The sequence below is a fragment of the Balaenoptera ricei genome, chromosome 4, assembly GCF_028023285.1.
Source record: "Balaenoptera ricei isolate mBalRic1 chromosome 4, mBalRic1.hap2, whole genome shotgun sequence".
In the NCBI taxonomy this organism is placed as follows: domain Eukaryota; kingdom Metazoa; phylum Chordata; class Mammalia; order Artiodactyla; family Balaenopteridae; genus Balaenoptera; species Balaenoptera ricei.
Genome location: NC_082642.1, coordinates 150,097,007 through 150,111,920, shown reverse-complemented (window position 1 = coordinate 150,111,920; position 14,914 = coordinate 150,097,007). Strand labels below are relative to the sequence as shown.

General features: G+C 43.1%; 1 protein-coding gene across 1 annotated transcript; it reads left to right on the top strand.

Moving 5' to 3' along the window:
- The first annotated feature begins 342 nt into the window (after positions 1 to 342).
- Positions 343 to 4,748, top strand: DNAJC28 (DnaJ heat shock protein family (Hsp40) member C28). Its single transcript, XM_059922281.1, has 2 exons — positions 343 to 627; positions 1,894 to 4,748. The coding sequence occupies exon 2, from the start codon at positions 1,925 to 1,927 to the stop codon at positions 3,083 to 3,085; it is 1,161 nt and encodes a 386-aa protein (XP_059778264.1). The 5' UTR covers positions 343 to 627; positions 1,894 to 1,924; the 3' UTR covers positions 3,086 to 4,748.
- Positions 4,749 to 14,914: the final 10,166 nt, after the last annotated feature.

The window sequence follows — 14,914 nt, the reverse complement described above, 5'->3', positions numbered from 1 at the left end:
GACCCGAAGAGGCTGTTCAGGCCCTGTTCGGGGAAACGGACTTGTCTTCACCTCCTCAAAAACCAATTTACCGAGGGCCACTGCCCTCCGACCCAATAGGACTTGAAGGATCCCAAACTACATTCGCCTACGATAACTCCTATATGTCTCCACCACCTCCACGGCGACATTCTCGGAGCCCGGCTCTCCCCCCCCCGCCTTCCTCTTGGCAGGCGCAGGCGCGCGGCAGAGTTCTGCGCGCGCCGCACGTCCCGGCAAACTACAGCTCCCAGAATCCCCGTCGATCGATCCACCGCCCATTCGAGGTGGGGGCGGAGGCGGAGCAGATTGTCTGGGACGGGGCGTAGCCTCTGGAAATGTCCTGCTCGTGTCCTCTTGGGAAGAGTTCGTTTTAAAAGAGATTCTGGGGTTTCCTGGTAAGGTAGGACATCTGTTCCTATTAGGTATAATACTGCCCTCCGCACCCCGAGGGTTCCCTCAGTGTAAAACGCAGGTGGTCTAGTCCAGCGGAGACACTTGCCCCCGACCACCGCGGGGAAGCCTGAGGAGTGAAGGGCCCATCGGTCACGCATGCGCACAGGCGTATCATGGGGGCGGGAGCCGCTGAGCCAGTTCCCAGCATCAGAGGTGAGTAGGGGGCGGGGCGGCGGGGGGTGGGGCGTGTCCCGGGTTGAGACTCACCACTTCCCCGCGACGGCCACGGTTCGCACAATCACTACCATCCCAATCAACTCTGAAACTCCCAGACCCCAGTTGTCCGGAAAATTGGAGTCCCCAGCAGCTCAGTTTTAGCGTTTATACATCAAAATCCTGTTTTCAATTAAACCACTCCCAGCATTTCACTGCCATTATCTGTGTACAAGACTTTCTCCTCTACTATACCGTGCTTTTTTAAAAAAATAAATTTATTTATTTATTTTTGGCTGCGTTGGGTCTTCGTTGCTGCACGCAGGCTTTCTCTAGTTGTGGCGAGCGGGGGCTACTCTTGGTTACAGTGCACGGCCTTCTCATTGCGGTGGCTGCTCTTGTTGCAGAGCACGGGCTCTAGGTGCGTGGGCTTCAGTAGTTGTGGCACATGGGCTCAGTAGTTGTGGCGCATGGGCTTAGTTGCTCCGCAGCATGTGGGATCTTCCCGGACCAGGGCTCGAACCTGTGTCCCCTGCATTGGCAGGCGGATTCTTAACCACTGCACCACCAGGGAAGCCCTATACCATGCATTTTAAAAATAATAGCTAACGTATTGGGAGGCCTCACCCTTCATCTTGGTTTTCCGGCATGCAGCAGATAGCTCCTTCCTAACAAGCTGTAGAGCTTAAAGTCTTTTGGACACTTGATTCTATTCAATTTAGTGTCAGACTAGGTACATACTTTGTCATGTTCTCTGATTGTTTCACATAAGTCTTCTCATGACAAGACTCCTTGGGACGATAAAGACAATGATACACTCACTAACTAAAGAAATGATGGTGCCAATGAAGTTTATAATCTGCTGGGAATACAGACAATTAAGCAAGGGGCTTATTGTGCCCTAACCCTAACCATTTTGCTTACACCTTGCTATGGGACTTGATTATGTTGCATAACCTTCTGGGCCTACATTTTCTCACAAAATGAGAAGATTGGACTACATGATCTCTGAGAACTTGCCAGCTCTAAAATTCTGTGGTTAGTTAGTGAGGAGTAGAATCTAGATTATATCACAATATGTTAATGCAAAGCATCATCAACTTCCATTTCTCTGCTAACATAAATGAAATATAGCTATAAGAATTTTGGCAGCAGCATTAGAAAGAACTACCCCTTGTTGTACTGTAATTTAATCCTTATTGCCGAAAATATAAATTTAGCTGATAATACAACTGTCTTCACCCTATATTTGTTGTCATTTTATAGATCATTGCTAGGAAGAACTCTGGGTACAATAATGAACACAGTGTATGTGATGATGGCTCAAATCTTAAGATCTCACCTGATAAATGCTTCAGTGATTCCTAACCGAATGAAGATGGGTCCATATCTTGGTGTCATTAGAACTAGAATGATGTCAACTCATAAATCCAAAAAGAAGATGAGAGAATATTATAGGCTGCTGAATCTGGATGAAGGATGCTCTGCAGATGATATCAGGGAATCTTTTCGTAAGCTTGCCAAGCAATACCATCCAGACGGTGGCTCTAGTACTGCTGATTCTGCAACGTTTATAAGGATCGAAGAAGCTTATAGGAAGGTGCTTGCCCACGTGATAGAACAAACAAATGCCAGACAGAGTAAAGTTGAAGAAACAGAAGAAGAAGAAAAAAAAATCAAATATAACACACCCCAACACCGGCATTATTTAAGTTTTGAGGGTATTGGTTTTGGGACTCCAAGTCAACGAGAGAAGCAGTATAGGCAATTTAGAGCAGACCGTGCAACTGAGCAAGTGATGGAATACCAAAAGGAGAAACTGCAAAGCCAGTATTTCACCAATAGTGTAACTGTTAAAGATGTAAGACACAGTAAGGAACAAAAGATAACTCAAGCAATAGAACGTTTGGTGGAGGATCTCATTCAGGAATCGATGGCAAAAGGAGACTTTGACAATCTCAGTGGGAAAGGAAAACCTCTAAAAAAATTTTCTGGCTGTTCATATATTGATCCCATGACTCACAACCTGAACAGAATATTGATAGATAATGGATACCAACCAGAATGGATCCTAATGCAAAAGGAAATAAAGGATACTATTGATCAACTCAGAGAGGCAATTTTAGTGTCAAGGAAAAAACTTGGGAATCCAATGACACCAACTGAACAGAAACAGTGGAACCAAGTTTGTGAGCAGTTTCAAGAAAACATCAAAAAACTAAACAAGCGAATTAATGACTTTAATTTAATTGTTCCCCTTCTGACCAGGCAAAAAGTCCATTTTGATGCACAGAAAGAAATTGCCAGAGCCCAGGAAATATATGAGACCTTTATAAAAACACAAGAAGTCACAGATAAAAACCCAAATAACTTTGATCAGGGAGAAGGAGAGAAAACACCTGGAGTCAAGACAGGTTTCTTTAACTGGATGAATGTGTGGCAATTTATTAAAATATGACCATCTCGTTGTTCACAGAACTGCCCCCAATCATTTTCAGTAGTACTGACATCACACATAGAGGCTGAGATTTCTTTCTATAACACAAGAGTCTGAGAACTGTGTGCCTCTGTACTTTTCAGAAAACAAGTCACATCTCCAGTGATGTGTAGATGAGAGAGCTGTAAGAAACTAAGTCAGAGAAATATTCAACCAGCTTTGCTCTGAGGATATGGAAAAACAAGAGGAGAACTTACTTTTAAGGAAACAATTTAATACATTTCAGAGCGCAAATGTCCGTCATCAGGTGAAAGGAGTTAGGATAGGGACTCAGGCTGGGAATCATAAAGGGTATTCCAAAGTCTTAGTGCAGTTTTAAACTCTAATACGCTAAAAACAGTTGCTGTTTGCCATCTTCAAACATAGGTACTTCAACAACAACTAAGAATGTATCATGAAAGGTCACAAAATGAAAGAAGTATGGAATGTAGGCAACTAAACCTCCAAATGATGTATGTTTTTCACAAGTTTGCTGCATTTATACGCCTGAGGTTATTAAAGCACAAATTTTTCTAAGACTTTTGGGACATTCTCTATATGGTTGGAAATGTTAAGATCAGAAAATTAGCCTAGTGGAGTTATGACACTCTTCTTTTTTATAAAGCCCTTCTCTCTGGGTAGTGAATAAAGAAACCACCAAATATCTTGGTTGTACTTTTTCCTGCCTAACTTCATGAGCCATTGGCAGCATAGATCCATCAGCCAAGCTAGCTGATATAGCTATTCTAGAAATAGATTCCAGTGTCCACTTTTAAAGAGTTTGAAAGTATTTTCTGACATTTCAGAGGTGGGAAAAAAAAAATCCTTGGGCTCAATGGAAACAAGATATCACTTTTGGCTTCATCTCTAATCAGAGTTGAAATGTTAAGTTTACATAAACCTACCTGAAAGCCTCTCTTTGTTACGTATCAAACTCCCCAGAGGCTTTTTCAGTGATATGAAAATCTCAGTTTACTGTTTTAGGGATCCAATTTCCTGTCTTAGGAACCCTTTAATAAACAAAGATAAGGTGCCCACTTGCACCTTTGGCAAATGACAGGAGATTGACATCCATGAGATTGTGTCCCAACCACTTTCAGAAAGATCTGACTTCTTTAGGTTTGTGTAACTGCCTTATTCACAGAATTGGGCAACTAGAGGATAATGGAGAGTGGTCAAAAGGAGCAGGTCTGTTTCCTTATTTAATTCGGAGCGCTGTACTATGGAAGTGCCTCAGAAGCATGTCACTTGCCCCTCTGATTTTGGAAGAACAAGTTACTTTGTAAAGTGTGTGATAGTTAAATAAAATTACATCTTCAAAAGGAAATTTCAGACCTTTCTACTTACATGATGGGGCATTAATTGGCATATGTGATTACTTTATTGAATGAGTTATCATTAGCTTCTGCAATGATATATTATTCTAAATACAATTGTGAACAGTGTGAAATAAGAGTTTATAATAAAAGCTATAGTTCCAAAACATTTTAGAAGGCTATGATTCTGTGAAGCTTGTTAAATATTAGAATTAGATATATGATACCTAATTACATTGCAGTAACATATATGAATGAAACCATTTTTGCTATTAGTTAATGAGAAGGTAAAGTTATCAGAAAACTCCAGTAACTCCTAATTTCAGCACAGCACACTTTGTTTGTAAATGTTGTCTATATTAATAAAGTTAATAAGGTTAATTAATAAAGTTAATTTTAATGATTAAAGTTAATTTTAATGATTGTTCTATAAACAACTAATAGTAATAAAAAGCATATTTTTGCCTGGCCATCTAAGTTAATCTTTTTTATCTTTTTTATGGATAATGTTAAAACTGACTGAGACATGGACTATTCTTTTTTTTTTTTGACTATTCTTGTTAAGAAGGCAAGTTTGCCTATGTAAAAACAGATTCACTTATTTAAATAACTAAGTTCCAGGCCAGAAAAAAAGATTTGGGCCGGTTCATTGGAGTTTGTGGAATCGGAATCTGACACTTACCTCTCTTTTGATGTATTGGGTTAGCCAAAAAGTTTGTTCCGGTTTTTCCGTAACATCTCATGGATGTTGGTGACCCAACAGCTTGAGGATAGATCCTCAGATCACAGATCACAGGCTTTTATCTCTGAGCTGTGTCCTTGTTCTGTGTGCCTGAGGTTCGGCCTCAGTAGTCTGGTCCCTCAGGACTATAGTTTTAAGTTCCTTGATAGAACGACTACATTATTATTCTTTTTCTTCATCGTGCTCCCAGGATATAGCCCTGCTCTTTGGGGTACCCCTCCTAGAGATGGGAGTCCCCTGTAACGTCTCTATGGCTGGGGCCATACTTCCCTGCTACCAACTGCCTGAGTCCCCATCCCTGGGCCTCAGCCACCTTCTGGGACATTTCCAATACCTCTCAGGCACAACTCATGCTGATTTGCCTGTTGCTAGAAGTACTGATTTTCCTTTTCGACAAAGTTCTGTTCATTCAACATACGGTTACTGCAGTCCTGCAAGGCAATCCACCATTCCACCATCTGGATTCTCAGAAATCAGTAACTGGGGTGGGGTGCAGCAAAAGGACACCTCACCCCCAAATGTAGCCCTCAGATACTTACTTTGCTTGGTATTCCTGCTGCCACTGTGAGCCAGGTCCAGGGGTGGGGGCTGGGCGGGGGTACTGGGCTTCCTCTCCTTCTCTGGCCTAAGGGCAGACCCAGAGGTGTCATAATACCTCTTGCCTGGCTGAGACCAGACTGGAACATGCAAACACAGCTTTCCTCAAGGCTCAGGGATGACAGAAAAGAAAGGAAGACAGTCCCTAGGATGGGCTGATCCAGCTTGTGACCCTCTCCAGTTTGCCTCTGAGCCCAATCCCCAGCCTGCTGGGGAGGGAAAGAGCACACCCCTCGTCCACTTTTGGCAGGGCCCTCAAGTGCCCTCAGCACGCCTCTCCTCCCCCAAATCTAGCCTAGGAAAGTAAGGTCTTAAGGCAGGGGTCCCCAACCCCCGAGCGAAGCTTCATCTGCCGCTCCCCGTCGCTCCCCATCGCTTGCATGACCGCCTGAGCCCTGAACTATCCCCCCCTCCACCCCCGCCCCAGTCCATGGAAAACTTGTCTTCCACAAAACCGCTCCCTGGTGCCAGAAAGGTTGGGGACCGCTGTCTTAAGGGACTTCCTTTACTGCCAAGACTGATTTCAAAGGTCTGGCTTCCTGTTCAAAGACCCACATCTTCCCTAGGTGACTGATGTCCCCCCAGCCCCACTAAGTGGCAGATCCTACCTGAAGGTTTCAACGGGACAGATAACATCTGAATACACTCTAGTACGATTAACATTGTTACAAGAGACCTACTCACGGTTGTGTGTGTAGGGGGTGGGAGGTCTTTCCTGGTGCACCTAGAGGACCTTGTATTGAGGAGCATATGGTCCAGTGGCGACTTGGCTTTGGCATTTATAGCTGGGCCTCTGTGCTGTCTGTGGTTTTATCCTGTAGGGGAACCTGGTACCATAGCCTCATCCTCTCAGCTCCTCCATTCAACCAGTTTACGCCATGATTGGCCCAGCTGAGCCCCAAGATTCCCAGTGAGCTTTGCTTAAATGGATAGTAGACAATTGTTGTACTTTTGGTTGCCCATCATCTTCCCAATAGTCCACCCATATTGATGATGGCATCTGTCATTCATCTGGGGAGGATGTGCTTCTTAGCACAGGAAGTCAGACCTTTGAAGTTGGTCTTGGCAGGAGAGAAAATCCTAGTTCACTTAAATATGCTCAGAAGTGGGTGCCTGACCTAGACTGCCAACAAGACTTGTCCTTGGGAGACATGTGTTCAGGATGAGGCATGGGAGGAAATGCGTTGGTTCTCTGTGAAAGTTCCGCTTGGCTGGTGCAGGAAGGCAGTGGCTGCCAGGTGAAGCTGCTGGCCCAGAAGTGGCGTCAATGTTGGTGGCAGTGGCACTCAAGTTCCTGGCTTCTAGTGCATGGTGGCCACAGCCATTCTTGTGTTTTTTTCACCAGCCCAGTTCTTCAGTGTGGTTTTAGGCATTGTTCCTGGAAACAACCTTGAGCCACTTTCTCCACCCTCCCCAAACTTCCAGTGTCCTTGAATAAATCCCTTTGCTGCTTAATCCAGCTAGAGGCAGGACTGCCATTTGCAACTAAGAAATATGACCGATACAGATGAGATCATGGGAATTTCATGGTTTGGGGATAAACAGGCACTATACACTGGATTGTAGGGCCTGGGGCACGTGGGCTCATTAAACTTTCAGCTCTGCCACTTTGTAGGTGTATGATCCGTGACCAAACCTCACGGACCTACAGGTTTCTCTGGTGTAAACAGGAATGCTTCTTATGAGGATTCAGTGATCTATTGTATGTAAAGTATCCCGCGTGGTTAGTGAAACGCGATGAGCACTCCATCCTAAGTATTAAATTATGTACCCTGTTGTGCTAATATAATAATAAACAGAAGTTCTTATTATTTTTAAGATTTGTTGAAAAAAAATGTTCCATAGTTCTTCGCTTGGGGAAGTATTGATTTCAAAGCAAATCTTGCCAGTTTCAGTCAGTTTCCTGCATTGACTGAAATTTCTCTGTCATGTCTTCAGCTAGCTGCAGGCTTTAAATGAAAATGTAGAAGCCAGTCAAGAAAGACCACAAATTGTATGATTCCATTTGTATGAAAAGTCCAGAGTAGGCCAGTCTATAGAGACAGAAAGTAGATCAGTGTTTGCCTAGGGCTGTAAGGAAATGAGGAGTGACTGCTAATGGTGACAGGTTTTCATTTGGGGGGGTGATGAAAATATTCTGAAATTGACTGTGGTAGTGGTTGTACAACTCTGTGAACATAGTGAGAACCATGGAATTGTGCCTTTTATTTTTTATTTTTTTATTTTTATTTTTTTGGCCATGCCACACGGCATGGGGGACCTTAGTTCCCCGACCAGGGATCAAACGCGCGCCTCCTGCAGTGGAAAGGCGAGTCTTAACCACTGGACCGCCAGGGAAGTCCCAAGAACCATGGAACTGTGCCTTTTAAAGGAGTGAATTTTATGGCATATGAAAGCTTTTATTAAGAAAAGAAAACAGTAAAGGACAATGCAGAGGGGTTCTTCTTTTGGTAGGTTGCTTGCTACTTTTCTATAGGCAAGAAATGTCTTCAGAAGCATAAGAAATGAGAACTATTTTATTTTATGTTTTAATTTTTTTTGAAGTTTTAAATTTTATCTTATTTATTTTTTTATACAGCAGGTTCTTATTAGTTATCCATTTTATACATATTAGTGTATATATGTCAATCCCAATCTCCCAATTCATCACACACACACCCCCGCCCACCCCCCCACCACCACCCTGAGAACTATTTTAAATTGTGTTAAGCAGAGAAATGACTGCCAATGTTTTAAGAATTTTATTTTAGATGATTTTATGGCTGCAGCAAAAATTGATTATTACTTACCAATTTCTGCCAAAACCCCATGAAACTTTGCTAGTATCCCCAGGCCTTTGTTACTGTGTCTTTCTTACAACAGATAGCTACTCTTACCAAACTGAGCGGTGGCCTTACCTAAACAAGAATCCACAAAGTGGAGAAAAACTAGATAAAAACAAATGCACATTTTGTGAAAATGACTGAGAGAGAGTGGTCTTTAATTACATATACAGACTTTTTACTTTAAAACTCAGCAGGTGATCAAGCAGTAGTTGCGATGTCAATTCCCATTGTTTCCTGTTACACATCCTGTTGCCCACAGCCTGTGGAGAAACTGAGGCCTAGCGAACCTACCTGCCCTCTCTTCTCTTTCTTTTCTCCAACCCTAAGAAAAAGCATCCTAAGAAGTCATGATTCCATGGCCTTCTGGACACAGGGAGCTGGTAGAGGAAGGCAGAGCACGTGTGCATGCCTCTGGGTCCCACTCTTATGGACTTGAGTATCCTGAGAGGTTTGGGAGATACTCATTCTAAATATATCGATTACAGTGCCTGCCTCCCCACAGTCCCACAGGGGCCAAAGCCATTGGCCTGAGGACAGGGCCAATCATCATCAACTGGATGATGAGGTGTTACCTAGTTCAATAGGTAAGGTTCTTTATTTGGGGGAAAAAGATTATTTTAAAAATTTGTGGGGGCTTCCCTGGTGGTGCAGTGGTTGAGAGTCTGCCTGCCAATGCAGGGGACACGGGTTCGAGCCCTGGTCTGGGAAGATCCCACATGCCACGGAGCAGCTGGGCCCGTGAGCCACAATTACTGAGCCTGCGCGTCTGGAGCCTGTGCTCCGCAACAAGAGAGGCCGCGATAGTGAGAGGCCCGCGCACCGCGATGAAGAGTGGCCCCCGCTTGCCAAAACTAGAGAAAGCCCTCGCACAAGAAACAAAGACCCAACACAGCCATAAATAAATAAATTAATTTTAAAAAATTTGTATTTATATAGTAAAAAATCCAATCAATGAAAAAGGATAGGCAATAAACAAGTGAGTTCCTCTTTACCCCAGACTCCCCCAGACCCAGACCTCCTGAGCCTACTTCCCAGATCTAATCCTCATCAACAATTTCTTGCTTATCTGTATTAATTTCCTATGGGTGCTATAACAAATGACTGCAAACTTAGAGGCTTAAACAACACAAATTTATAATCTTACAGTTCTAGAGGCGAGAAGTCCAAGGTGGATCTCACTGGGCTAAAATCAAAGTGCTGGCGGGGCTTCATTCCTTCTGGAGGCTCTAGGGAAGTATCTGATTCCTTGCTTTTCCAGCTTCTAGAGGCTGCCTGTATCCTTGGCTTGTAGCCCCTTCTTCTGTCTTCAAAGCCAGCAACAGCAGATGGAGTCCTTCTCATGTCACACGACTCTGACTCTCCTGCCTCCCTCTCTCACTTTTAAGGACTTTTGTGGTGACACTGGGCCTATCCAGATCACCCAGCATTATCTCCCTATTTTAAAGTCAGTTGAGGGACTTCCCTGGTGGCGCAGTGGTTAAGAATCCACCTGCCAGTGCAGGGGACATGGGTTCAAGCCCTGGTCTGGGAGGATCCCACGTGCTGCGGAGCAAATAAGCCCGTGCACCACAACTACTGAGTCTGCACTCTAGAGCCCATGAGCTACAACTACTGAGCCCACGTGCCACAACTACTGAAGCCTGCGTGCCTGGAACCTGTGCTCTGCAACGAGAGGCCACCACAATGAGAAGCCTGCACCGCAACGAAGAGTAGCCCCGCTCGCCGCAACTAGAGAAAGCCTGTGCACAGCAACAAAGACCCAACGCAGCCAAAAATAAATAAATAAATAAAGTCAGTTGAATATACACGCTACTATGTATAAAATAGATAATCAACAAGGACCTACTGTATAGCACATGGAACTCTACTCAATATACTGTAATAACCTATATGGGAAAAGAATCTAAAAAGGAGTGGGTATATGTATATGTATAACTGAACCACTTTACTGTACACCTGAAACTAGCACAACATTGTAAGTCAACTATACTCCAATACAAAACAAAAATTAAATTAAAAATGAAAAAAAAGTTGATTAGCAACATTAATTCCATTTGCAAATTTAATTTCCCTTTGCTGTGTAACATAACATATTGAGAGATTCTCGGATTAGGACATATTTGGGGGGGCCATTATCCTGCCACCACAATATCTTTTCAAAAATTTATGCACAGCTGACCCTCAAACAACACAGGTTTGAACTGTGCAGGTTCACTTATATGTGGATTTTTTTTCAATAAATGTGTACTACAGTACTGCACGATTCACAGTTGGTTGAATCTGAGATGTGAAACCAAATCCAAGTTATCCTTGGATTTTTGACTGCACAAGGGATCAGCACCCCTAACTCCTGAGTTGTTGAAGGGTCAACTGTATGTGATTTATATACCCACACTGTCTCTCCATTGCTTTCACAAAAATACACAAATGTGAGCACACTATACATATTCTTATGTTTTTCTTCACCTGCCTATTAATGTATCTTCAAGATTTTTCCAATTCAACACATATAGCTCTATCTCATTATCTGTTAAGCCAGAATGAGACTGTTGTATGCTCTCATGGAAAGTAGAACAAACCAATACAGAGCAGATGAAATAAATAGCAGTGCAAGGTTACACAAAGATGACAAGGAATCAAGAGGGCAAATGCAAGCTGAAGTCATCATGAATCAGGAAGGTGATATGGCATAATAACGAGCCATGAGGTATGAGATACAGAGAAGGCGACAAAAGCCCACACTTGTTGAACACCTTCCTTACGTTAACTAACTTAATCTTCACAACAATCCTATGACATAGGTATTATTATTAACTGTTTCTGAGAGACGGAGAAACTAAGGCTCAGGTGAAATAACTTGGCATGCAGCTAGGAAGTGGCAGAGTTGGGATTTGAATCCAGACTGACTATAGTTGGTCTGATTCCAGATCCCTGTTCTTACCCACACACCAAGCTATGGTGTTGGCAGAGAGGAAACTGGAGCAGATCACATTACTGAGTGAAGATTCCAGAACTCCAGACACTGAGGTTCCCAGGGCTGCTTTGCATTCAGTGTGTGGTTTTTTTTTTTTAAATTTTTATTGGAGTATAGTTGATTTACATTGTTATGTTAGTTTCAGGTGTACAGCAAAGTGAATCAGTTATGCATACACATATATCCACTCTTTTTTAAACTTCTTTCTCCATATAGGTCATTACTATATGTATGGAGTAGAGCTCCCTGTGCTGTATAGTAGGTAGGATTCAGTGTGTTTTCTAGGTGGATTATTATTCTTGTCCTTTATTTCCCTCGAGGTCCCTGCCTCCCTGACTAACTGTAACACCAACAAGCAAGAGGAAATGTGAGGTAGGGGAGAGGAAATGAATGGGCTTCAGAGCTCGAGAGACTTGAACTCAGATCCAGGGTTTTCCACTCGCTAGCTATGAGACCTTCCTGGGCTTCTGTTTTCTCATCTGTCAAATGCAAGATTGTTGTAATCTTTTGAGATGATGAACATGAAATGCTGGGTGCAGGGTGTGGTCCTCAGTGGTAAATCAGTGGTTCTCAGCAGAGGCATTACTGCCCCCGAGAGGACGTTTTGGAAATTTGTGGGAGAATTTTCAGTTGACAAGATGATTAGAGGGGCACTACTGGCCGAGCTTCTGTTTAGCCCATTTGTACCAGTATGTCATGCTGGCTGGCACCTATTCTGATTGGTTGGTAAGTCCATGGAATCCTAGTTTTTTTTAATTAATTTTTATTGGAGTATAGTTGCTTTACAATGCTGTGTCAGTTTCTACTGTACAGCAAAATGAATCAGCCATACATATACATGTATCCCCTCCCTTTTGGACTTCCTTCCCATTCAGGTCACCACAGTGCATTAAGTGGAGCTCCTTGTGCTATACAATATGTTCTCATTAGTTATCTATTTTATACATAGTATCAGTAGTGTATATGTGTCAATCCTTATCTCCCAATTCCTCCCCCCCTTCCCCCCTCCCCCTTCCCCCCTCCCCCTTCCCCCCTCCCCCTTCCTCCTCCCCCTTTCCCCGCTTCCCCTTTCCCCCCTCCCCCAATTTTATTGAGACATTCCTTTCCCTATGGACTACACAGATATTTCTTAAATCCTCTTAAAACCGGTTCTTTGTGGGACTTCCCTGGTGGTCCAGTGGTTAAGCATCCACCTTCCGATGCACGGGACTCACGTTCGATCCTAGCTGGGAAACTAACATCCCACCTGCGCGCAGCAACTAGTGAGAAGCCCTAAACAAAGAGCCCCGAGCACTGTAATGAAGACCCAGCGCAGCCAAAAACAAAAACAAAAAAACGACAAAAAAAACAGTTCTTTGTGGCACTCTCAATAACTATAAAATAAAACTCTGAAACATGCTATGTGTATGAGAATTTTGTTTTTAACACTGTTCACTCAAAACTAAATATACTGTTTATGTGTAAATATTTATATATGTGTGCATATATGTACATGTGTATATTTATGTATTTATGTGTAAAGCTTATTTTAAATTTATTTATTTTATTTATTTTTCGCTGCTTTGGGTCTTTGTTGCTGCTCTCGGGCTTTCTCTAGTTGCAGCGAGCAGGGGCTATTCTTCACTGTGGTGTGCAGGCTTCTCATTGCAGTGGCTTCTCTTGTTGTGGAGCACGGGCTCCAGGTGCATGGGTTTCAGTAGTTGTGGCACGTGGGCTCAGTAGTTGTGGCTCGTGGGCTCTAGAGCACAGGCTCAGTAGTTGTGGTGCATGGGCTTAGTTGCTCCGCGGCATGTGGGATCCTCCCAGACCAGGGCTTGAACCCGTGTCCCCTGCATTGGCAGGCAGATTTTTAACCACTGTGCCACCAGGGAAGTCCCTAGTTGTTAAGTATTTCAAACATCACCCCTGACCACAGGCATTCAGAAGGTGAGGCCAGGGATGTCGGGTGTTTTGCAATGTACAGGTGGTTGACCAAAATGAGGAATTGTTCCGTGTCCTGCTCAACATTCAAATGTCCCACCAGACATTCATGTGGGTGAATACTCTGTTTATAGTCATTTAAGCCTAGAATGGGATTATATTTTACATATAAATATGACATAATTTTGCATGATTTTAAATACACTCATTTTTTTCCCATAAATACAACTACTGTGAAAATTGTACTTCATTTTCTTGGGACTATTACCAAGAATTGTACCTCATTTTAGAAAAACATGGCACCATGGCTTATGGCATTAGAATTACCAGTACTACATGCCTATTGGAGTTTGCATTTGCAGTGCTGAAGGCAAACATGTACCAGAGGAGATCAGAGATCCCTTTTAATTTAGAAGCAAATGTTATTAAATTAGTGGAGGTCATAGCTAGTGTCCAAGACGGCCCCTAAAAATCCCCTCTTTCTGATATTCACATTTTTTTGTGTAGCGCTCTCCCACAATAGAGCAAACATGATGGTATGCTCTGTGTGACCAATAGAATATAGCAAACGTGATGGTATATCTCTTCTGAGGCTAGAAGCTTCCTGCTCTCACTCTCTCTCAGATCAGTCACTCTGAGTGAAGCCAGTTGCCATATCTTGAGGCAGCCTTGTGGAGAGGCACATGTATTCAGGAACCAAGGTCTCCAGCCAACAGCCATGCAAGTAAGCTTTATGGGAAGCAGAGCCTCAAGCAAGTCTTCAGATGTTTGCAGCCCCAGCTGACAGTTTAATTATAAGCTCATGAGGAATCCTGAGCCAGAACAACTCAACTAAACTGCTCTCAGATTCCTGACCCTCAGAAATTGTACAAGATTATAAATAAATAGTTGATGTTTCAAGTTGCTGATGTTTTGGGATAATTTGCTAGATAGCAATAGATAACTAATACAGAAGACATACATGAAACACAGTAACCTCATTAATTTCATCAATAAGCATTGTTTAAAAAACATTTCATATGTGCTACCCTTCTAGTATAATTAAGGTCAATCTATATTATAAAAATTACGTGTTGAAATGATTTATTAATTTTGGGGTCACCTATTGTATTTCTGTCTTGTACTGTCCCCAGAGGCCTTCCATCTAACTTCTTTAGGGCTTTTTTCTTTTTTTTAATTTTATTTAGTTTTGGCTGCATTGGGTCTTTGTTGCTGCACACAGGCTTTCTCTAGTTGTGGCGAGTGGGGTCTACTCTTCGTTGCGGTGCGCGGGCTTCTCATTGTGGTGGCTTCTCTTGTTGCGGAGCACAGGCTCTAGGCGCGCCGGCTTCAGTAGCTGCAGCACGTGGGCTCAGTAGTTGTGGCACGTGGGCCCTTGAGTGCCCGGGCTTCAGTAGTTGTGGTGCATGTGGGATCTTCCTGGACCAGGGATTGAAC